Source organism: Oncorhynchus kisutch, linkage group LG5 (assembly GCF_002021735.2).
Source record: "Oncorhynchus kisutch isolate 150728-3 linkage group LG5, Okis_V2, whole genome shotgun sequence".
Classification (NCBI taxonomy): Eukaryota; Metazoa; Chordata; class Actinopteri; order Salmoniformes; family Salmonidae; genus Oncorhynchus; species Oncorhynchus kisutch.
The window spans coordinates 1,067,580-1,092,769 of record NC_034178.2 but is presented as its reverse complement, the minus strand read 5'-3'; the positions used below and the strand labels follow the sequence as shown (position 1 = coordinate 1,092,769).

Sequence of the window (25,190 nt, the reverse complement as noted above, 5' to 3'; positions counted from 1 at the left end):
TATCTGGCTCCATGCCGGCTCACAAAAAAAAGCAAGCTTGGATTTTGGCGTCACTCCTTTCAAATTCCATTGAGAGCATACATCATTGACAGATAAACTTGAATTGATGCTTTTCGTTGTGTTGTTGTCCCCCGGTGGCTAGCTAACAAAACAAATGCCCTTTCCTAAATTAGCCATGGTTGGAGATAGTGATTTGGACTTGTGGTTGTATTTATCCTCCGTAATGGCCAATGATAATGGCGATTCTGTTCCAACCATTAATTCATACATTGCTGTGCCTCTTGCCTGAGGATGGAAGTTCAATATGTAGCTACAGTAACGTTAGATGTAGAAGGCTAATGTTTTAACTCGCTAATGTTGCCTCGAATTGAAGTTAGGCTAGCGAACAAGAATTTTAGCCAGGTAGCCTAGGACAACAAACAAATAAAAGCGTGTACTGCGGAATGACAGAGTGATAAGACCGTGTCCTCAACATGAAAGAGAGGAGGATGGCATTGGCGTTTCTCTACAAGTAGGGTGAGACAACATGTTTTTCTACTTGCACACAGAAATCAAACCACCTCATATTTAGCGTACGTTGATTAGCCTTTATTGTTTTTGGTATCTTTTTGTTTTGACTGTATTAGACAAAGCAGATGTGATTTAATGATCAAATGTTGAAGTTGAAATGGTGCTGGAATTAGTGGAAGCAGCTCCTGTTTTCTTTGCGACTTGCGGTAACACTGGTTCTAATTCAATAGTCGTTTAGTGATCATACACTGTCGAAACATTAACTTACTTGACAACGCTGTAGGTCATGTAACTAACTCTGTTACTGTACACGCAATATGCTTTGTGGACTTCATTGGACAGAGCTATCTGGTTTTGTGATAAAACAAAGGTGTGGTTGAATTTATTCTGCCACTTTTGTCTTATTGTCTCTGCCTTTAGACCTCTGCCTTTATATATCACGGTCGCAAAGCATATGAATTAGGTTATAGCACAATTATCACAACACAGGTTGTAATATGGCTTTTTTGTTGTTGTTGTTGGGGGCTTGGCTTTACCAAGGCACCGCTGCTGATAGTCTACACCTGTTGATTACGAAGCATGTGACAAAGGACAATTTAATTTGATTTTGACGCAGCCTCTGTTTCTACCTTCAACTGCCATGTGGTGGCGCCAAAAGGGGGATTTATTATGGCTGTGGAACGTTCCATCCAAACTGTTCACCAGTCTTCTCATTATTTTGCAGATAAATAGAGATGTTTATGAAAACACTTTGAGCATATTCACTGTGACTTATGTATGTCTAATTTCAAGAATTTCAAGGTTCATTTGTTTCATAAGGTTCATTTAGGGGTACATTCTTAGAGAACTGCTATACATTTTGCCCACTGTTATAGGGAAAAAAGGGACAGTTCAATAAAGTGTAGTTAAATTATTATTTTTTAAAGTTCAGCCTTTGAGCCTTCATTAGGATCAATAGGCTGTCCTGTCGTCTTCCTGGTAAACCCTCTAACCTCCATTATCTCATCTCCTGGCGCTGGAGCCTGTGGACAGATTAAGACTTGAGTTGTCTGAGACTCCAGGGTTTAATGTTGACCCGTCCTGCTGCCTTTAGAAACCCATCCTCTTATATCTCATCCTGATCTATGGAGCTGGCTGCCATAAACTGTCCTGCAAGGGATAGTACGCTAGTTACTGTATCTCCAGTCTTAGACATACATTCTAATTACCGCTCCTTCCTCCACAAGTTTGCACTTGTTCACTGATTTGAAAGGAAATGACTGGAATAATAAATATGGTAGAAATTCACACTAGAACAGTGATGGACAACTTTGATGGGGGTGGGGACCACAACAAAAAATCAGAATCAGGAGGGAAGTGGCTCCCACACATGCAGTCAGAGCCAGCCCTAACCTTTTGGGGGCCTTAAGTGGAATTTTCTACCCCCACCCAGTTTGGGAAACTCACTTCTTACCCCTGGAACGAGTTTGGGAAACCCTGTTCTAGAGATGTACAACCTCTAGTGTCCTGACATTCTAATCCAGACCTCCAAGACAGTTTCATCATTTATTTTACACCTGCTCTAGTTCAAAAAAGGTCTGTTTACCAAAACATGTACTTTACCTCCCAGCTGCCACTAAGGATGTTTTGCATAGAGAAGGTTAATGCTATTGGTTGACTGGTCCTCACAGTGTCCATCCATGTCTATCTAATTTATTTATCCAGTCATGTCTGATCTATTTTCAAATAATTTGTGTCATTGTCTTTACTGATCCTGTTGACAACATTGATTGTGTTGGAGCCAATGTACAGTACTTTTCCCTTAATTTCAACACTAAATCATTAACTGGTACCTGTACGTCAATGTGGACTCTGTAATAGGTGGAGCGCAGCATAAGACCAACAGACGTCCTAATAATGTGCAGTCTGCTGACACTGGATGACGGGTAACAGCAGAGATGAAGGAGCTATGGGTTATAGCTGTCTTTGCTACAGGTAAGACTTGCTCTATATTGGATTAATTCAGGGTGATTTAAGATGTACACTGAGTGAACAAAACATGAAGAACACCTGCTCTTTCCCTTATTGATGTCTCTTGTTAAATCCACTCCAATCAGTGTAGATAAAGGGGAGAAGACAGGTTAACTAAGGATTTTTAAGCCTTGAGACAATTGAGACATGGGTTGTGTTTGTGTGCCATTTAGAGGGTGAATGGGCAAGACAAAAAATGAAAGTGCCTTTGAACAGGGTATGGTAGTAGATGCCAAGCGCACCAGTTTGTGTCAAGAACTGCAACGCTGCTGTGTTTTTCACGCTCAACTATTTCTGTGTGTATCAGAAATGATCCACCACTCAAAGGACATCCAGCCAACTTGACACAACTGTGGGAAGCATTGGAGTCAACATGGTCCAGCATCCTTGTGGAATACTTTTGACACCTTGTATTGTCCATGCCCTGATGAGCTGAGGCTATTCTGAGGGCTAAGAGGGGGTGGGGGGTGTTCCTAATGTTTGGTATACTCAATGTATGATGATGTTGTTACGTTTCTTGTATGATGCAGAGCTGTATTGGAAAGTTGCTTTCCCTTCTGATGTGCAAAGATGTATGATACATTTAACTTATCAATGGATTATAACCGAAGGATATACAGTTGAAGTCGGAAGTTTACATACACCTTAGCCAAATACATTTAAACTCCGTTTTTCACAATTCCTTACATTTAATCCTAGAAAATATTTCCTGTCTTAGGTCAGTTAGGATCACCACTTTATTTTAAGAATGTGAAATGTTAGAATAATAGTAGAGAGAATTATTTATTTCATCTTTTATTTCTTTCATCACATTCCCAGTGGGTCAGAAGTTTATATACACTCAATTAGTATTTGGTAGCATTGCCTTTACATTGTTTAACTTGGGTCAAACATTTTGGGTAGCCTTCCACAAGCTTCCTACAATAAGTTAGGTGCATTTTAGCCCATTCCTCCTGACAGAGCTGGTGTAACTGAGTCAGGTTTGTGGGCCTCCTTGCTCGCACACGCTTTTTCAGTTCTGCCCACAAATTTTCTATGGGATTGAGGTCAGGACTTTGTTATGGCCACTCCAATACCTTGATTTGTTGTTCTTAAGCCATTTTGCCACAACTTTGGAAGTATAGTTGTGGTCATTGTCCATTTGGAAGACCCATTTGCGACCAACCTTTAACTTCCTGACTGATGTCTTGAGATGTTGCTTCAACATATCCACATACTTTTCCTATTTTGTGAAGTGCACCAGTCCCTCCTGCAGCAAAGCACCCCCACAACATGATGCTTCTACTCCCGTGCTTCACAGTTGGGATGTTGTTCTTCGGCTTGCAAGCCTCCCCCTTTTTCTTCTAAACATAACGATGGTCATTATGGCCAAACAGTTCTATTTTTGTTTCATCAGACCAGAGGACATTTCTCCAAAAAGTACAATCTTTGTCCCCATGTGCAGTTGCAAACCATAGTCTGGCTTTTTAATGGCGGTTTTGGAGCGGTGGCTTTTTCCTTGCTAAGCGGCCTTTCAGGTTATGTGAATATAGGAGTCGTTTTACTGTGGATACAGATACTTTTGTACACGTTTCCTCCAGCACCTTCACTAGGTCCTTTGCTGTTGTTCTGGGATTTGTTTTGTACTTTTTGCAAAAAAAGTATGTTCATTTCTAGGAGACAGAATGCGTCTCCTTCCTGAGCGGTATGACGGCTGTGTGTTTCCATGGTGTTTAAACTTGCGTCCTATTGTTTGTACAGATGAACGTGGTACCTTCAGGTGTTTGGAAATTGCTCCCAAGGATGAACCAGACTTATGGTCTACAATTTTTTTCTGCGGTCTTGGCTGATTTCTTTTGATTTTCCCATGATGTCAAGCAAAGAGGCACTGCGTTTGAAGGTAGGCCTTGAAATTCATCCACAGAAACACCTCCAAATTAACTGAAATTATGTGATTTAGCCTATCAGAAGCTTCTGAAGCCATGACATCATTTTCTGGAATTTTCCAAGCTGTTTAAAGGCACAGTCAACTTAGTGTATGTAAACTTCCGGCCTACTGGAATTGTGATACAGTGAAATAATCTGTCTGTAAATAATTGTTGGAAAAATTACTTGTGTATTGCACAAAGTAGATGTCCTAACCCACTTGCCAAATCTATAGTTTGTTAACAAGAAATTTGTGGAGTGGTTGAAAAACGAGTTTATGACTCCAACCTAAGTGTATGTAAACTTCCGACTTCAAATGTATTAGTGTCTATGAAGAAATTATTTCAGATGTATTTTTGTATGCAGACACTGACTGTAAATCGACTACTGGCAGGTCTTAGATTCAGTTGATAACAGAGTAGCCTTTGCTGTCAACCGTTTATTGGCAGTGATAATCACTTCTTTCTCTCATAAACTACAGTAGAAAACATTTCTACACTGATGCAGGATGATTTCTACACTGATGCAAACTGGAACAGCATGGATCATCTCCAATGATTATAGGAACTGACACTATGTTCCCTTGTTTATGTGGTTAACTGAGTTAATTCTCTTTTTTAAAGTCTCTTTATCACAGGGGGATCTCACCACATCCTCTGCCATTCCAACCACCATTGACATAACTACCTCAACTACTACTGCCTCTTTAACCCCTTACCCTCCAACTACTGACACTCCAATTACTGGCTACCTAAATACTACTGGTCTTCCAACTACTGGTTACCCTACCTCTATCCCTGTTACCAGTATCAGTCTCTCCTCTCCCACCACAAGCCCTCTGGACTGTATCAACGGTGGTGAGCTGCAGAGTGGAGTCTGTATCTGTCCTGATGAGTGGACTGGAGAGACCTGTTCAGATGGTACATCCACACACTTACACTATACCTAACCCTGGATCTACCATTCAGCCTCCTCCACAATACTACACTACTATACCTAACCCTGGATCTACCATTCAGCCTCCTCCACAATACTACACTACTATACCTAACCCTGGATCTACCATTCAGACTCCTCCACAATACTACACTACTATACCTAACCCTGGATCTACCATTCAGACTCCTCCACAATACTACACTACTATACCTAATAGAGGTCTACCAATTAATCGTAATGGCCAATTAATTAGGGCCGATTTCAAGTTTTCATAACAATCAGTAATCGGCATTTTTGGACTCCGATTATGGCCGATTACATTGCATTCCACAAGGAGACTGCGTGGCAGGCTGACTACCTGTTACGCAAGTGCAGCAAGGAGCCATGGTAAGTTGCTAGCTAGCAATAAACTTATCCTATAAAAAACAATCAATCAACATAATCACTAGTTAACTACACATGGTTAATGATACTACTAGTTTATCTAGCTTGTCCTGCGTTGCATATAATCAATGCAGTGCCTGTTAATTCATCATTGAATCACAGCCTACTTCGCCAAACGGGTGATTTAACAAGCGCATTCGCAAAAAAGCACTGTCGTTGCACCAATGTGTACCTAACCATAAACATCAATGCCTTTCTTAAAATCAAAACACAAGTATATATTTTTTAACCTGAATATTTAGTTAATATTGCCTGCTAACATGAATTTCTTTTAACTATGGTAATTTTGTCACTCCTCTTGCGTTCTGTGCAAGCAGAGTCAGGGTATATGCAGCAGTTTGGGCTGCCTGGCTCGTTGCAAACTGTGTGAAGACCATTTCTTCCATCAAAGACCGTAATTAATTTGCCAGAATTGTACCTAATTATGACATAACATTGAAGGTTGTGCAATGTAACAGCAATATTTAGACTTAGGGATGCCACCCATTAGATAAAATACGGAACGGTTCCGTATTTCACTGAAAAAAATAAACGTTTTGTTTTCGAAATGATAGTTTACGGATTTGACCATATTAATGACGTAAGGCTCGTATTCCTGTGTGTTTATTATATTATAATTAAGTCTATTATTTGATAGAGCAGTCTGACTGGGCGGTGGCAGGCAGCAGCAGGTTTGTTAGCATTCATTCAAACAGCACTTTCCTGCATTTGCCAGCAGGTCTTCGCTGAGCTTCAAGCACTGCGCTGTTTATGACTTCAAACCTATCAACTCCCGAGATTAGGCTGGCAATACTAAAGTGCCTATAAGAACATCCAATAGTCAAAGGTATATGAAATACAAATGGTATAGAGAGAAATAGTCCTATAATTCCTATAATAACTACAATCTAAAACGTCTTACTTGGGAATATTGAAGACTCATGTTAAAAGGAACCACCAGCTTTCATATGTTCTCATCTTAAACGTTAGCTTCTTGCATGACAAATATTGCACTTTTACTTTCTTCTCCAACACTTTGTTTTTGCATTATTTAAACCAAATTGAACATGTTTCATTATTTATTTGAGACTAAATAGATTTTATTGATGTATTATATTACGTTAAAATAAGTGTTCATTCAGTATTGTTATAATTGTCATTATTCCAAATATATATATTAAAAATCGGCCAATTAATCGTTAGCTGCTTTTTTGGGGTCCTCCAATAATCGGTATCGGCGTTAAAATCATAATCGGACGACCTCTAATACCTAACCCTGGATCTACCATTGACTCCACTCAACACTACTATACTATACAGTCATGGCTAAAAGTTTTGAGAATGACACAAATATTAATTTCCACAAAGTTTGCTGCTTCATTGTCTTTAGATATTTTTGACAGATGTTACTATGGAATACTGAAGTATAATTTCAAGAATTTCATAAGTGTCAGTTGATGCAAAGAGTCAATATTTGCAGTGTGGACCCTTCTTTTTCAAGACTTCTGCAATCCGCCCTGGCATGCTGTCAATTAACTTCTGGGCCACATCCTGACTGATGGCAGCCCATTCTTGCATAATCAATGCTTGGAGTTTGTCAGAATTTGTGGGTTTTTGTTTGTCCACCAGCCTCTTGAGGGTTGACCACATGTTCTCAGTGGGATTAAGGTCTGGGAAGTTTCTTGGCCATGGACCCAAAATATCAATGTTTTGTTCCCCGAGCCACTTAGTTATCATTTTTGCCTTATGGCAAGGTGCTCAATCATGCTGGAAAAGGCATTGTTCGTCACCAAACTGTTCCTGGATGGTTGGGAGAAGTTACTCTTGGAGGATTTGTTGGTACCATTCTTTATTCATCGCTGTGTTCTTAGGTAAAATTGTGAGTGAGCCCACTCCCTTGGCTGAGAAGCAACCCCACACATGAATGGTCTCAGGATGCTTTATTGTTGGCATGACACATGACTGATGGTAGCGCTCACCTGGTCTTCTCCGGACAAGCTTTTTTTCCAAATGCCCCAAACAATCGGAAAGGGGATTCATCAGAGAAAATGACTTTACCCCAGTCCTCAGCAGTCCAATCCCTGTACCCTTTGCAGAATATCAGTCTGTCCCTGATGTTTTTCCTGGAGAGAAGTGGCTTCTTTGCTGCTCACACCTGCCGGCTGCCATTTCTGAGCAAGCTCTGTACTGGTGGTGCCCCGATCCCTCAGCTGAATCAACTTTAGGAGGCGGTCCTGGCACTTGCTGGACTTTCTTTGGCGCCCTTAAGCCTTCTTCACAAAAATTGAACCGCTCTCCTTGAAGTTCTTGATGATCTGATAAATGGTTGATTTAGGTGCAATCTTACTGGCAGCAATATCCTTGCCTGTGAAGCCCGTTTTGTGCAAAGCAATGATAACGGAACGTGTTTCATTACAAGTATCCATGGTTGACAGAGGAAGAACAATTATTCTAAGCACCACCCTCTTTTTGAAGCTTCCAGTCTGTTATCCAGGTCCTCGTCAACACTCACACCTGTGTTAACGAGAGAATCACTGACATGCCAGCTGGTCCTTTTGTGGAAGGGCTGAAATGCAGTGGAATTTTTTGGGGGGAATTCCGTTAATTTGTATGGCAAAGAGGGACTTTGCAATTCATCTGATCACTCTTCATAACATTCTGGTGTATATGCAAATTGCCAAAATACAAACTGAGGCAGCAGACTTTGAAAATGAATATTTGTGTCATTCTCAACTTTTGGCCACGACTGTATATAACCCTGGGTCTCACGTTCACAGTGCACAACACTATTCCTTGGATCTCACATTCGGAATGTATATTTCATGTTTGCAGTCACACATTTGGTCCATGTTGAAATATATTTTATTTCGATAGAGAATTTCTGCAATTCCACCAGCAAGGATGGATTCTCCTTCCCAAGAACAACGGTTGGCTGGTCTGCTTATTCAGAAGAGTTGTGTGATGAGAAGACAACCAGTAGTATGTTACTTTTATTCACCTAAAATGAAACCATTTTTTTATTTGTTACAATCCTAATGAATGCTGTATTAGGTAACACAAATCTTGACAAATTTTTTTATTTTATAATATATTTTTTCTCATCCAATTTTGTGGTATCCAATTGGTAGTTGGATACTGCTGCAACTCCCGTATGGGAGATGCGAAGGTCGAGAGCCATGCGTCCTCCGAAACACAACTCAGCCAAGCCGCACTGCTTCTTGACACAATGCCCTCTTAACCCGGAAGCCAGCCACACCAATGTGTCGGAGGAAACACCGTGCCAGCGTGCACTGTGCCCGGCCCGCCAGTATGCGATGGGACAAGAACCTCTCTGCCGGGCACACCCTCCCCTAACCCGGGCGATGCTGGGCCAATTGTGCGCTGCCCCATGGGTCTCCCGGTCGCAGCGACAGAGCCTGGACTCAAACCAGGATCACTAGTGGCACAGCTAGCACTGCGATGCAGTGCCTTAGACCACTGCACCACTCTGGAGGCCCTTGATGACCTTTTTGTCTTGTTTCCTCCAGCCGGTTTACCAGAAGCCTCAGCAAGATGTTTGAATGACACCGGCTCTCCAATGTTTGGTCCTCCTCACATTCTGCAGTGTGAATTTACCCTCAGTGACATTCAAGGAAATGTACGTCAATAGGTATATTTTTTTTATTATCTTGATTTATGACCAGTCTTGATTTAGTGTTCTTCAGGTCAGTTACTTAGGTCATCATTATGAGGAGTGGATCTTACAGTTTGAAGATCAGTAACAACTGGCATTTACCTTCAGATCATGTATTATGTTCCTTTATTCTGCTTAACAGTTGATGAGGAACATTCTTTTTTATTTGTGTTTTACATTACTTTTTATTGAGTCATTCAGCAGATGCTCTTATCCACAGTGAGTGCATACATTTTCATACTGTTGCCCTGTGGGAATCAAACCCACAACCCTGATGTTGCAAGTGCCGTTCTCTACCAACTGAACCACGTAGTTAATACTGGGAATTTAATATCCAAATGTACTCCCAGTTCAGCATGTTGCTGTCACTTATACAATGTTCTGTTGAAAAACTAAAATTAATAAAAATAATTGTCTCTATTCAGATCTCCAGCAGTTCAGGTGATTTACTACAGTTAGCCTTCAGTACTCAGATCCTGACCTCCCAACCAGAGCAGCTGTCAGCTGACAACATCACCACAGCAGCTCAGATTGCTAACACACTGCTTCTGTCTGCAAATATCACAGAGGTATAAGATGTTTTGAAATCAAGTTGTGAACTATGACATGTTCTGGAGAGAAACGTGAGGTTGTTACTGCAGTGATTTGAACACTTGAGGTTCATCCCCTGGTTTTGATCATGTTGCAGGACATCGCAGTGGCAGCTATAACTACCATCAGTCAGCTGCTCAATGCCAGTGAGGAGAGTACACAGGAGAGAGACGCTGTCCAGAGGTACTGGAGTGTGTGTGCATGGGTGGTGGTGTGTGTTTATGGGTATGTACACTAATCTTTTTCTGTGTTTCCCTCCCAGCCTCACAGAGACCTTGGAGAACTTTTCCCTGGACCAGCACAATAATGTGTCCTTGGTGGTTCAGCCCAACCTGGCAGTCCAGTCTGTCCAAGTACCAAGTGACTCAGTAGGGATCCAGTTTACTGCTCTGACTGGTGAGTGAGACTGCTAGTGAACCTACACACTGGCATTTAAAGTGATGGTTTATATCTGTATTGACAGACATGGGTAAAACTTCTCAATGTTGGTCAGTAAGGTTTGGTATGGATTACAGACAAATACAGAAGTAACACTATATTGCTCTGCTTTAAATTGCTAAATCAAATGAATCTCCTTCTCCAGGAAGTTCTGGCAATTTTGTGGCAAACGGAATAAATCTCAACATCAATACCTCTGAACTGATAGCTGACAAAGGAGGTTCTACCGATGTCCAGATTGTTATCAAATTCCCACCAGGTGAGCCAATGTTTTATGCAAACATAATGTATGAACTCAAGCTTCAATTTCCTTAAATTGATATCACAGAGAGTTTAACTGCTCTTTGTGGTCTCAGAAATCAGGTCAGCAGTGACTAAATGTAGATACTTCAATTAAGTTGAGTTACATGATATTTATGGTTGTTTGTAATTTAGTTGAGCCTTTTTAATCATTATATATATATTTTATTTAACTAGGCAAGTCAGTTAAGAACATTCTTTTTTACAATGACGGCCTCGGAACAGTGGGTTAACTGCCTTGTTCAGGGGCAAAACGACAGCTCGGGGATTCGATCCACCAACCTTTCGGTTACTGGCCCAACGCTCTAACCACCAGGCTACCTGCCGCCCCGTGTTATTGTTTTTACCATCGAGGACCCCTTTGGAAACAAACCTTTTAATTAATACAATTAATATCCTCTGGGTCCACATTGTACATTTTGGTGTACGTCTGTTACCCAAAATAAATTCCATTCAATATGGATAAGTAAACTAATGAAGTAATTTGGCTTCCACGATAAGCCTACAAGGTAAGGTCAAGCTACTCACGTATATGAACAATAATCTCTCTCTCTCTCTCTCTCTCTCTCTCTTTCTCTCCCTCCCGCTCTCTTTCTCTTCACCCCTTCGCTCTCCTTCTCCCCTCTTTCAATTTTACTCCACTCAGTTTTGCATAGTAAAAACACAAACCACTCCATTGGTTTTGTGCTCTACCAAAATGACCGGTTCTTCAGGTCCAGTGCTTTCAGTGCTTCTTCAGGGACCAGCAGAACGGTCATCTCTGCTAACCTGGGACAAGTGTCTGGGTTACATGTTGAGATGCTCTTCAAGCCCACAGTAAGATTTCTCTCGGAATCAATAAACACAAAGTGGTCCAAATTCTCTGGGAAACGTGTTGGGAAGTTATTCATTATCTAAGTCACATGTGTCAAACTCATTCCATGGAGGGTCGAGTGGCTGTGGGTTTTTGTTTCTCCTATGTATGTGATTGATAATTAAGGTCACTGATTAGTATGGAACTCCCCTCATCTGATTGTCTTGAAAGGAAAAAACTAAAACCAGCAGACACTAGGCCCTGCATGGAATGAGTTTGACACTCCTGATCTAAGTTATCCATTGACGCTTATGTGCCACAAGGAACAAGAAAGCATATGTTGTATTTGGTATATAATCTGATATACAGTGGGGCTAAAAGGTATTTAGCACCAGCCTGCTGCAGGTCTACAATTTTGTTTCTGGTGTCCTTTGACAGCTCTTTGGTCTTGGCCATAGTGGAGTTTGGAGTGTGACTGTTTGAGGTTGTGGACAGGTGTTTTTTATACTGATAACAAGTTCAAACAGGTGCCATTAATACAGGTAACTAGTGGAGGACAGAGGAGCCTCTTAAAGAAGAAGTTACAGGTCTGTGAGAGCCAGAAATCTTGCTGATTTGTAGGTGACCAAATACTTATTTTCCACCATAATTAGCAAATAAATTCATAAAAAATCTTACAATGTGATTTTCTGGATTTTTTTTCTTCTCATTTTGTCTGTCATAGTTGAAGTGTACCTATGATGAAAATTACAGGCCTCTCTCATCTTTATAAGTGGGAGATCTTGCACAATTGGTGGCTGACGAAATGCTTTTTTGCCCCACTGTATAATTGTAACTACTTCTTTCACACATGTATTTAATGACCTGTTATGCTTCATATTTGACTTGCATACTGTGAATGCATGTGTTTTTCTGAAGGATTTACAGTGAGATTGTTTCTGTTCTTACTTCTCAGACTGTCCCCAACGCCTCCCTCCATGACTTTGCCTGCGTGTGGTGGAACTACACGTTGAAAGACTGGAGCACCTTTGGCTGCTCCAAAGTCAACCACTCAGAAGACGGCCTGCGATGTTTCTGTAATCACACCACTAACTTTGCTGTGCTGATGGTGAGTAGCTAGATGCCTTCATCTCCCTTTTACTGACCACACCTATGGAGGGGTTCCCAAACTTTTTTGGCCCATGACCCCATTTTGATATCTGATCATTCTCGTGACCCCAAACATGTAGATTTTTTTGTAGTAATTAAGATGGGCTATGGCAGTCAGTTGCAAAACATTCTAACAGTATTTCTGATTGTCTTCTCAACTCACCATCACATCATTTTAATGTGGGGCTATGATAGTCAGGGGACATTGTCAGACCAATTTGCTACTATCTCACCACCACTACTGAGATAGTGAGATAGGAGACATGATTCATGTTGTGTCGGTGGTTCTCAAAGTCAGGGGGTGTGGTTGACAATGCGCACCTCATCTCTGCTGTCACTTCCAACCTGGATCGATATTTGGTTTTAATGCAGTAAATCCACAAAATCCAGGCTCACACAGATATGAGCTGTCAAGAGTTACCATGAGTTTTAATACTCAGAGGGAGACGGCAGGATATTTATTCCCTTTGGGTCAGGAACCAAAATGCGTTATCTGCAGCATTCGGTCATATGACAGCACAATCTGTTTTCGATTTCACTTACCGGCATATCAACAGAGGCAGGATAACAGTCAAACAGATTTCTCTCCAGTAATAAACATTTCCTCTGAATCCACTGAATCGGTCACTCATCTGTAGAAGGTTTTTGTATTTCCCCTGCATGCTTGCGTTCAGTTCATTCAGTTTCCCAAATATATCATTTACATAGGCAACGAGACGTATTTTCTTTTCATTACAAAGAAAGTCAACAAAGTTTTTGTTTTTTGCACGCTATTCGATCCCATGGATTCTGTTTTTGGTCAATCTAGTCGCGCAGCGCATCCTTTGTGCAGTTTCATGCTCGAGAATTGTGGGACAGAACAATTTGTCTTCGTGAATAACATCCCCGACATGTAGCGAACTAAAAAAGTTAATGAATGGGCATCTTGGCCCTCACTCCTAACGCCCATTTTGAAAGCTGGGGAGTTTGAGCGGTTCAGTCAGTTTCCTATTGATCACTAGCTATAGCATAAATGCTTAATTTGATTTTGTTATTATTTTGTGTACTTTTTACCCCTTTTTCTCCCCAATTGGTAGTTACTGTCTTGTCCCATCGCTGCAACTTCCGTACGGACTCGGGAGAGGGGAAGGTCAAGAGCCATGCCTCCCCTGAAACACGACCCCGCCAAGCCGCACTGCTTACTGCTTCTTGACACACTGCTCGCTTAACCCGAAGCCAGCCGCACCAATGTGTCGGAGGAAACACTGTACAGCTGGCGACCAAAGTCAGCGTGCGTGCGCCCGGCCCACCATAAGGAGGGACAAGGACGATGGGACAAGGACATCCCAGCCGGCCAAACCCTCCCCTAACCCACAGACGACGCTGGGCCAATTGTGCGCTGCCTCATGGGTCTCCCGTCTCTGGCCACTGGGACATAGCCTGGGATCGAACCCGGGTCTTAAACCGGTATGCCACTTGGGAGGCCAATTAATTCTTATTTTTGCTGTGTTATCTGACCACGGTATTAATGTTTCTGTGCCTCAGCCTCCCCACACCTTGTTTTCACCATATCTATTGTTGCTGTAATATATCTGAAATCGTTTGTGGTTTCATGCAGTAGTGGGCCTTGCCATTCACCTGAGAATAGAGTGACCATAAGTCCCGGATGTTATCCGGACAATCCTGATTTTTGGCCCTTTACTCCGCAACCAAACAGTCATGTTCCGCATTTTATCAAGAAGTTGAAACACCACCAATTTTTGCATTTTTTGGGGGGGATTTGTCCAGTATTTCAGTCAGGCATTCCAACCTGTCTCTTGCAGTCATGTTGCGCTTATGAAAGAATATAAACTACCATTCAAAAGTTTGGGGTCACTTACAAATTTCCTTGTTTTTGAAAGAAAAGCACCTTTTTTTTGTCAATGAATATATCATCAAATTGATCAAAAAACAGAGGCCCATTATCAGCAACCATCACTCCTGTGTTCCAATGGCACATTGAGTTAGCTAATCATTTTAAAAGGCTAATTGATCATTAGAAAACCCTTTTGCAATTATGTTAGCACAGCTGAAAACTGTTGTGCTGATTGATTAACACCAGCCTCAATAGAGGTGACTCCGAGATGCTGCAAAGAGAAGGCCATATGTCAGACTGGCCAATAAAAAGAGAAGATTAAGATTGACAAAAGAACACACAATGGACAGAGATACGGCTTTTTCTTTGCAACTCTGCCTAGAAGGCCAGCATCCTGGAGTCACTTATTCACTGTTGACATTGAGACTATTGAGATTATCGTTATTGATATCTGATATTTTTGCAGCTCAAGACGAGACATAGGCCTATGTCATAGGCCTTTCGTCAACAAATACTTCTTAAATCCTTTCAGCCTAAATTTCTGCTAAACTTGGAGAGGATCGTCAGGCCTCCTTACTACTTACAAAAAACATGCTTCTGATGAAGAGCTAGAAAAGTAAGTAAATAGCCATATTAGACTGAAAGATCTAAACATAGCAGTGGGAAGTAGGGTGCTGAGGGTGCTGCACCCCCTGAAAAATCTGAAATACAAAATAATATTAATTCATATTTTCACAAAAGTAGTGCCTTGGGCTTTTACTAGTCCTGTATTAGCAGACTGATATAGCCGTTTGTAGCACAGGCACAGAAAAATAAAATTCAGCAAAAAAAATGTCAATTATCGTTCACAAATTGACAGTGATGATACATTGGCCTATTTTGAAGTTAGGTACAGATTAGGTAACACTGTCCCGTAAATCCTTCTGTTGTACCGCATTTTTTGTATTTTAAATGTGGTCACCTTAAGTGGAAATTATTCAAGTGCAACGGTCAAGTGCGACCTTTTCCCACTAAGGGCGCTTTCTGGTTGAATTTTATATTTGAATAATTTTCATTTAGCTTTTTTAAGGTTAACCACATTATAATGATTTTGAGATACAAAGACAATATTATAATATTTTATACAACTTAATAATAAAACTATTTAAATCTTTAGCAGGATTTAGGAAATTCTCCTGCGATCCCATTTTCATATCAGGCGACCCCACATGGGGTCGTGAACACTATTTTGGGAACCTATGGTTTACCGCAGCATAATCCAGACACATGAGGGTGATGACTTTATACAGTATGACTGTGACAGAAACTTAGTGTTGAAATGTATTTTTTATTTTCTTTCTACAGTCGTTCAGGAGGGATTTTAAATACGCTGAAGCGCTAAACTGGATCACCATATTGGGATGCTCCATATCCATCATAGGGTTGAGTTTAACAATAACATTCCAGGTCTCAACCAGGTAAGATCCTACAGGGTTCCAGAACCAATTCATACTATTGGGTGCTTCTCAACAGTGTAAAGAAGCCCTTTGTCTGATCCAACAGGACTTGATAGGTGAAACCATTATAAAAAAAACAATTAATGAACCAATACATCCATAACTACACATCTTACTTCTCTAACATAGACAACACTATCACCTGTCCCTAGGAAATCACGCAAAACCAACCCAACGGTCCTCTTAGTGAGTGTCTGCGTGTGTCTCCTGATCTTCACCCTGCTCTTCATGTTGGGAGTGGACAACCCTCATAAACAGCAGGACAAACCTGAAATACTCGAGGACAACGTTCTCCCCCCGTCCGACACACACACGGAGCAGGACAGAGGGCCCTGTACTGCAGTGGCAGTCCTGCTGCAGTACTTCCTGTTGGGGACGTTCACCTGGAACACGCTGTACGCCACAAATGTCTTCCTGATGATCAGAAACAGCCTGGCCACCAGCCCGTCACACTTCACAGCCTATACCATGGCCATCGGATGGGGTAGGACAGCATGGAGAAAAATACATTATTTTGTTGTTTGAGAGGCTTTGGCTTGCATTATACTTGGGCTCTTGAACCAAAACTAATGCTAGGTGATATTTTCAGGCTCTAATAAGCCTGAACTATAACATAAAAGCTACTTGTATAGTGATGTTATGTCTTTATATTATGTATGTGTAGTATATTACTCTGTACAGTGCATTCGGAAAGTATTCAGACCCCATGACCTTTCAATGTTTTGTTACGTTACAGCCTTATTCTAAAATGGATTCAATTGTCCCCCCCCCCCCCTCAATCTACACACACTACTCAATCATGACAAAGCAAAAACAGGTTTTTCCATTTTTTTTAACATTTATTAAAAATAAAAGTTATCACATTTACACAGGTTGAAAACGTCAGTGAAGGCACTTGCCAGTTGGTCAGCGCATGCTTGGAGTATATGTCCTGGTAATATATCTGTCACTGGGCAGCTCCTGGCTGGGTTTCCTTTTGTATTCCGTAAGTGTCGAAGCCGGTGTAGCAGGATTCAATCTTAGACCTGTATTTACTCTTTGCCTGTGTGATGGTTCGTCTGAGGTTATAGCGGGATTTCTTACATCCTGGTTAGTGTCCCGCTCCTTGAAAGCGGCAGCTCCAGCCTTTAGCTCAGTGCGGATGTTGCCTGTAATCCATGGCTTCTGGTTGGGGTATGTACATACGGTCACTGTGGGGACAACGTCATCATTGCACTTATTGATAAAGCTGGTGACTGATGTGGTATACTCCTTAATGCCATCGGATGAGTCTCGTAACATATTCCAGTCTGTGCTAGCAAAACAGTCCTGTAGCTTAGCATATGCGTCATCTGACCACTTCCGTATTGAGTGAGTCACTGGTACTTCCTGCTTTAGTTTATGCTTGTAAGTAGGAATCAGGAGAATAGAATGACTTCCTGCGCCGACAGAGATGGCCGACTTGCTTTGCGTTCCTAGGAAACTATGCAGTATTTTGTTGTTATTTCTTACATTGGTACCCCAGGTAATCTTAGGTTTTATTACATACAGTCGGGAGGAACTACTGAATATAAGAGCAACGTCAACTCACCATCATTACGACCAGGAATACGACTTTCCCGAAGCAGATCCTGTGTTTTGCCCACCACCCAGGACAATGGATCGGATCCCAGCCGGCGAACCTAAACAACGTCGCCGTAAAAGGGGCAAACGAAGCGGTCTTCTGGTCAGGCTCCGGAGACAGGCACATCGCGCACCACTCCTTAGCATACTACTCGCCAATGTCCAATCTCTTGACAACAAGGTTGATGAAATCCGAGCAAGGGTAGCATTCCAGAGAGACGTCAGAGACTGTAACGTTCTTTGCTTCACGGAAACATGGCTCACTCGAGACACGCTATCGGAGTCGGTGCAGCCAGCTGGTTTCTTCACGCATCGCGCCGACAAAAATGAGCATCTTTCTGGTAAGAAGAGGGGCGGGGGGGTATGCCTTATGATTAACGAGGCGTAGTGTGATCATAACAACATACAGCCCCATCGCGGACCAGGATATCTTGCTCCCAGACAGACTAAATAACTTCTTTGCTTGCTTTGAGGACAATACAGTGCCACTGACACGGCCCACTACCAAAACCTGCGGACTCTCCTTCACTACAGCCGACGTGTGTAAAACATTTAAATGTGTTAACCCTCGCAAGGCTGCTAGCCCAGACAGCATCCCCAGCCGCGTCCTCAGAGCATGCGCAGACCAGCTGGCTGGTGTGTTTACGGACATAATCAATCAATCAATCAATCAAAGGTAACTGAGCTAAACGACTACTGCCCTGTAGCACTCACTTTCCTCATCATGAAGTGCTTTGAGAGACTCGTCAAGGACCATATCACCACCATACCTGACACCCTAGACCCACTCCAATTTGCTTACCGCCCCATTAGGTCCACAGACGACACAACCACACTGCCCTAAAGAGGAATACCTATGTGAGAATGCTGTTCATCGACTACAACTCATCATTTAACACCATAGTACCCTCCAAAATCGTTATCAAGCTCGAGACCCTGGGCCTCGACCCCGCCCTGTGCAACTGGGTACTGGACTTCCTGACGGGCCGCCCCCAGGTGGTGAGGGTAGGTAACAACATCTCCACCCCGCTTATCCTCAACACTGGGGCCCCACAAGGGTGCGTTCTGAGCCCTCTCCTGTACTCCCTGTTCACCCACGACTGCGAGGCCATGCACACCTCCAACTCAATCATCAAGTTTGCAGACGACACTACAGTGGTAGGCTTGATTACCAACAACGATGAGACGGCCTACGGGGAGGAGGTGAGGGCCCTCGGATTGTGGTGTCAGGAAAATAACCTCACAGTCAATGTCAACAAAACAAAGGAGATGATCGTGGACTTCAGGAAACAGCAGAGGGAGCACCCTCCTGTCCACATCGACGGGACAGTAGTGGAGAGGGAAGTACGTTTTTTAAGTTCCTCGGCGTACACATCACAGACAAACTGAATTGTTCCACCCACACAGACAGCGCAGCAGCGCCTCTTCAAGCTCAGGAGGATGAAGAAATTCAGCTTGTCACCAAAAGCACTCATATAAACTTTTACAGACGCACAATCGAGAGCGTAAGGCTCTCCAGAGGGTAGTGAGGTCTGCACAATGCATCACCGGGGGCAAACTACCTGCCCTCCAGGACACCTACACCACCCGATTTCACAGGAAGGCCATAAAGATCATCAAGGACAACAACCACCCGAGCCACTGCCTGTTCACCCCGCTATCATCCAGAAGGCGAGGTCAGTACAGGTGCATCAAAGCAGGGGCCGAGAGACTGAAAAACAGCTTCTATCTCAAGGCCATCAGACTGTTAAACAGCCACCACTAACATTGAGTGGCTGCTGCCAACATACTGACTCAACTCCAGCCACTTTAATAATGGAAATTGATGTAAAACATGTATCACTAACCACTTTAAACAATGCCACTTAATATAATTGTTACATATCCTACATTACTCATCTCATATGTGTATGTACTGTACTCGATACCATCTACTGCATCTTGCCTATGCCGTTCTGTACCATCACTCGTTCATATACCTTTATGTACATATTCTTTATCCCTTTACACTTGTGTGTGTATAAGGTAGTAGTTGTGAAATTGTTAGGTTAGATTACTTGTTGGTTATTACTGCATTGTCGGAACTAGAAGCACAAGCATTTCGCTACACTCGCATTAACATCTGCTAACCATGTGTATGTGACATTTGATTAGAATTATGGTCAGATTTGCCAAATGGAGGGTGAGGGAGAGCTTTGTACGCATCTCTGTGTGTGGAGTGAAGGTTGTCTTTTTATTTTTTACCCCATTCCTCTGGTTGCACATGTAGCATGCTGGTAGAAAATAGGTAAACGGGTTTGAAATTTCCCAGCATTAAGGTCTCTGGCCACTAGGAGGGCAATTTCTTGTTTACTTATGGCTTTATACAGCTCGTTGAGTGCTGTCTTAGTGCCAGCATCGGTTTGTGGTGGTAAATAGACAGCTACGAAAAGTATAGATAAATTCTCTAGGTAAATAGTGTGGTCTACAGCTTATCATGAGATGCTTAATATTTGATTTCTCACACCAGCTGTTAGACATAGACTACCACCCTTGTCTTACTGTAGACAGCTGTTCTGTCTTGCCGACGCACGGAAAAACCGGCCAACTGTATATTATCCATGTCGTTGTTCAGCCACGACTCGGTGAAGCATAAGATAATACAGTTTAATGTCTCATTGGTAGGATAGTCTTGAACGGAGCTCATCCAGTTTATTCTCCAAATCTGGCTGGGCTACTCAAGGACATTCAGAGATTGTTCCCAAGCCACTCCTGTGCTTAGGGTTGTTGTCCTGTTGGAAGGATCCTGAGCACCCTGGAGCAGGTTTTCATCAAACATCTCTCTGTACTTTGCTCCGTTCCTCTCTCCCTTGTTACTGACTAGTCTCCCAATCTCTGATGCTGAAAAACATCTCCACAGCATGATGCTGCCACCACCACGCTTCACCGTAGAGATTGTGCCAGGTTTCCTCCAGACGTGACACTTGGCATTCAGGCCAAATAGTTCAATCTTGGTTCAATTTTGGCAAATTCTAAACGGGCTGTAATGTGCCTTTTACTGAAGAGTGACTTACGTCTGGCCACTCAACTATAAAGGCCTGATTGGTGGAGTGCTGCAGAGACCGTTGTCTTTCTAGAAGGTTCTCCCATCTCCAAAGAGGAACTCTGGAGCTCTGTCAGAGTGACCATCGGGTTCTTGGTCACCTCCCTGACCAAGGCCCTTCTCCACCGATTGCTCGATTTGGCCAGGAGGCCAGCTCTAGGAAGAGTCTTGGTGGCTCCGAACTTATTTCGTTTAAGAATGGTGGAGGCCACTGTGTTCCTGGACTTTCAATGCTGCATTGTTTTTGTACCCTTCCCAAGAGCTGTGCCTCGACAACAATCCTGTCTCGGAGCGCTACGGACAATTATTTCGACCTCATGGCTTGGTTTTTGCTAAGGTATAAGGTATTTCTGTTTTTTTGTTTTCAATAAATTTGCAACAATTTCTCAATCTGTTTTCGGTTTGTCATTATGGGGTACTGTGTGTAGAGTGATGAGGAAAACAACATTTATTTAATCAATTTCAGAATAAGGCTGTAACAAAATGTGGAAAAAGTCAAGGGGTCTGAATACTTTTTAGAAAGCTCTATATATGGCTGCATGCAAAACTACCAGGAAATAACATCATTCTCTGTCTTTTAGGACTGCCTGCGGTTGTGGTGGCCCTCACCTTAGGAATTAGTTACAGAGTGGATGAGCCACTGGGTTACAGGCAGGAGGAATTGTGAGTCATTACTGTACTATACTACTACTACTACTACTACTACTACTGTACTGAATTGTACTATACTACTTCTCTATACTGTACTGAGAGCGACCCGCCTCAACGTATTTACTAGTCTATGACCCACTGACACCGACCCCGGTTAGAGAGTCCAAGAGTTAACACACAGGAACTTTATTCACACACAGGAGAAGATGCACATGGGGATGATTTTTTGTAGTCACTCATCCCATACATATACAGTGCCTTGCGAAAGTATTCGGCCCCCTTGAACTTTGCGACCTTTTGCCACATTTCAGGCTTCAAACATAAAGATATAAAACTGTATTTTTTGTGAAGAATCAACAACAAGTGGGACACAATCATGAAGTGGAACGACATTTATTGTATATTTCAAACTTTTTTAACAAATCAAAAACTGAAAAATTGGGCGTGCAAAATTATTCAGCCCCTTTACTTTCAGTGCAGCAAACTCTCTCCAGAAGTTCAGTGAGGATCTCTGAATGATCCAATGTTGACCTAAATGACTAATGATGATAAATACAATCCACCTGTGTGTAATCAAGTCTCCGTATAAATGCACCTGCACTGTGATAGTCTCAGAGGTCCGTTAAAAGCGCAGAGAGCATCATGAAGAACAAGGAACACACCAGGCAGGTCCGAGATACTGTTGTGAAGAAGTTTAAAGCCGGATTTGGATACAAAAACATTTCCCAAGCTTTAAAACATCCCAAGGAGCACTGTGCAAGCGATAATATTGAAATGGAAGGAGTATCAGACCACTGCAAATCTACCAAGGCCTGGCCGTCCCTCTAAACTTTCAGCTCATACAAGGAGAAGACTGATCAGAGATGCAGCCAAGAGGCCCATGATCACTCTGGATGAACTGCAGAGATCTACAGCTGAGGTGGGAGACTCTGTCCATAGGACAACAATCAGTCGTATATTGCACAAATCTGGCCTTTATGGAAGAGTGACAAGAAGAAAGCCATTTCTTAAAGATATCCATAAAAAGTGTTGTTTAAAGTTTGCCACAAGCCACCTGGGAGACACACCAAACATGTGGAAGAAGGTGCTCTGGTCAGATGAAACCAAAATTGAACTTTTTGGCAACAATGCAAAACGTTATGTTTGGCGTAAAAGCAACACAGCTCATCACCCTGAACACACCTGAACACACCATCCCCACTGTCAAACATGGTGGTGGCAGCATCATGGTTTGGGCCTGCTTTTCTTCAGCAGGGACAGGGAAGATGGTTAAAATTGATGGGAAGATGGATGGAGCCAAATACAGGACAATTCTGGAAGAAGACCTGAGACTGGGACGGAGATTTGTCTTCCAACAAGACAATGATCCAAAACATAAAGCAAAATCTACAATGGAATGGTTAAAAAATAAACATATCCAGGTGTTAGAATGGCCAAGTCAAAGTCCAGACCTGTATCCAATCGAGAATCTGTGGAAAGAACTGAAAACTGCTGTTCACAAATGCTCTCCATCCAACCTCACTGAGCTCGAGCTGTTTTGCAAGGAGGAATGGGAAAAAATGTCAGTCTCTTGATGTGCAAAACTGATAGAGACATACCCCAAGCGACTTACAGCTGTAATCGCAGCAAAAGGTGGCGTACAAAGTATTAACTTTGCTGCACTGAAAGTAAAGGGGCTGAATAATTTTGCACGCCCAATTTTTCAGTTTTTGATTTGTTAAAAAAGTTAGAAATATCCAATAAATGTCGTTCCACTTCATGATTGTGTCCCACTTGTTGTTGATTCTTCACAAAAAAATACAGTTTTATATCTTTATGTTTTGAAGCCTGAAATGTGGCAAAAGGTCGCAAAGTTCAAGGGGGCCGAATACTTTCGCAAGGCACTGTATGTTTACCCAGGCTCTGACACTGGAAACAACACAGTTCAGGACCTGCTAATACTGACACACTTGAGAGAGCATGCAATGGACCTGACGGGCTAGCTAGGAGCATCTGACCAGTCACAGGATGCATGGTCAGAGCATTGGCAGAGTGTAGGGTGCATGGGGACAGTGATTGGCTGAAGTTCTCATGTGAACTGTGTTGTACTGTACTATCAATATAACTAATACTGTAAACGCTTTTCCCTATCAATGATCGTATTACATGCTTTTAACGATGGTAAAGAGCAATTTTAAAAGTTGTAAAAAAACGAAAAGAATGATCCATTGTGTTGAAAGGTTTCTTGTTTACTTATGCCACCCACCATGTTTACTTTATACCACGTTATACAAATCACTGCCTGTTTTGTCTGTCCCACTCTCTAACTCATTCATTTGACCTCTCAGTTGCTGGCTTGCTGCCCTCGATCCAAAGGGGAACTTTGATTTCAAGCTGCCAATGTTTTGGGGGTTCCTGATACCTGTGGCATTCATGCTTATGTTCAACACAGTGATGTTGGTATATTTTGCAGTTACAACGTGCAAGACCAACCCACATTTAACTAGGTAACATTAATCAGTCTTGATTTTAAATGCTTACTAACGAGCTTAATTGTCTTTCAATGAAAAGCTTGTTATAAATCCAATGTATATTTTTATTATTAATTCAGTCATTAATAAGCAAATCATCAAATTGAATTAGCACTGTGCTCTAACCCACTCGAAGTCAAATGTTCTTCTACCACAGCATTACAGCACTCTATTACAGCACTCTATTACAGCACTCTATTACAACAGTCTATTACAGCAATCTAAGTATGTTGGTTATGTTTCCCAGTACAAGACACACATCGATGAAGAAGAAGTTCCTCAGTAGCTTCTCTCTGGCTGTGGTGCTCGGCCTCTCCTGGATCCTGGGCTATCTGTTGCTCATTCCACAGAACCAGACCATGTACACCATACTCAACATCTCCTTCTGTGTACTCACCACCACTCAGGTAGTAAACGTATGCACTCACTACTGTAAGTCCCTCTGGATAAGAGCGTCTGCTAAATGACTCAAATGTAAACTATGAATACTATTATTCGACAGAATCCAGACATGATTTGAAAATTAGACACCTACTAAACATAAATAAATGGAGCTGCTCCTTATGGAAACACTACCTTTTTGTTTGTCCTTGTGTGATCCTGAAAATACTTGATAATGTCCTTGTTTTTGTTCCACAGGGCTTGCAGATTTTCATTCTGTTCACAGCAAGAACAGCAATTGTCAAGAAAAAGATGTCAAGTACTTTGAGTTCTGTCTCTAGTGCTGGCATCCCTCTTCACACTAGGAAGTTCAGTCTATGGCGAGGCGAGCACAGTGATAAAGTGGAATCATACACACAGCAGGACACTGTGTTATTTCCAACTTGTTCCTCACAGACATCTAACTGATGGGCTGCAAGTTCAAACTTAGTTTGTAAAACTTCTCCTCTTGTACTATAATATACAATATACTGCACACAATTTTGTATCCACGTAGAGTATATTTACTGTGCAGACTAGTCCCTCAGAAGTTGTTGTCCAAAGATTTTTTTTTTTGTTGAATAAAAGTGTTCAATAATTATGTGATTGTCTTTTAAGCTAATGTTTGTTTAAGTTTTCTTATAGTGAGAAAAAACACGATTTTACACAATCTCAGAAAATAGCTTAAGACAGTGTAGCCCAGGGGTGTCAAACAAATTTTCCCCTCGGGCCACATTTGGTCATTAGCGAGGTCAGATGGGACGCACTTAAAATTGACCACCCATACATACGTACACCATTTTCCTCTTCCCGCTCGGTGCTTCTCTCACCCCATCACCATCATTGCGTCTCTCAATACATACA

At 42.1% G+C, this 25,190-nt stretch overlaps 1 protein-coding gene across 2 annotated transcripts; it reads left to right on the top strand.

The window, feature by feature from the left end:
- LOC109890468 (adhesion G-protein coupled receptor G7) lies at positions 1-24,927 on the top strand. Of its 2 annotated transcripts, none has more exons than XM_031823966.1 (17): positions 1-516; positions 2,371-2,484; positions 5,233-5,345; positions 8,662-8,766; positions 9,315-9,424; positions 9,886-10,029; positions 10,149-10,234; positions 10,314-10,447; positions 10,635-10,748; positions 11,436-11,605; positions 12,538-12,690; positions 15,910-16,022; positions 16,214-16,545; positions 21,327-21,408; positions 23,724-23,882; positions 24,154-24,313; positions 24,546-24,927. In XM_031823966.1, exons 2-17 carry the CDS (start codon positions 2,429-2,431, stop codon positions 24,753-24,755), a joined length of 2,241 nt encoding a protein of 746 aa, XP_031679826.1. In that variant the 5' UTR covers positions 1-516; positions 2,371-2,428; the 3' UTR covers positions 24,756-24,927. The 2 variants fall into 2 exon arrangements, with proteins under 2 accessions (XP_031679826.1, XP_031679825.1); XM_031823965.1 differs by having other exon boundaries at positions 5,049-5,345.
- The last annotated feature ends 263 nt before the right edge of the window (positions 24,928-25,190 follow it).

Excerpts from the sequence above, each read along its gene's own strand:
- LOC109890468 (XM_031823965.1), top strand. The coding sequence starts at position 2,448 with ATGAAGGAGCTATGGGTTATAGCTGTCTTTGCTACAG. Across the intron at positions 10,448-10,634 it reads CCAGTTTACTGCTCTGACTG|GAAGTTCTGGCAATTTTGTG; the intron begins GTGAGTGAGACT and ends CTCCTTCTCCAG. Across the intron at positions 23,883-24,153 it reads ACCAACCCACATTTAACTAG|TACAAGACACACATCGATGA; the intron begins GTAACATTAATC and ends TATGTTTCCCAG.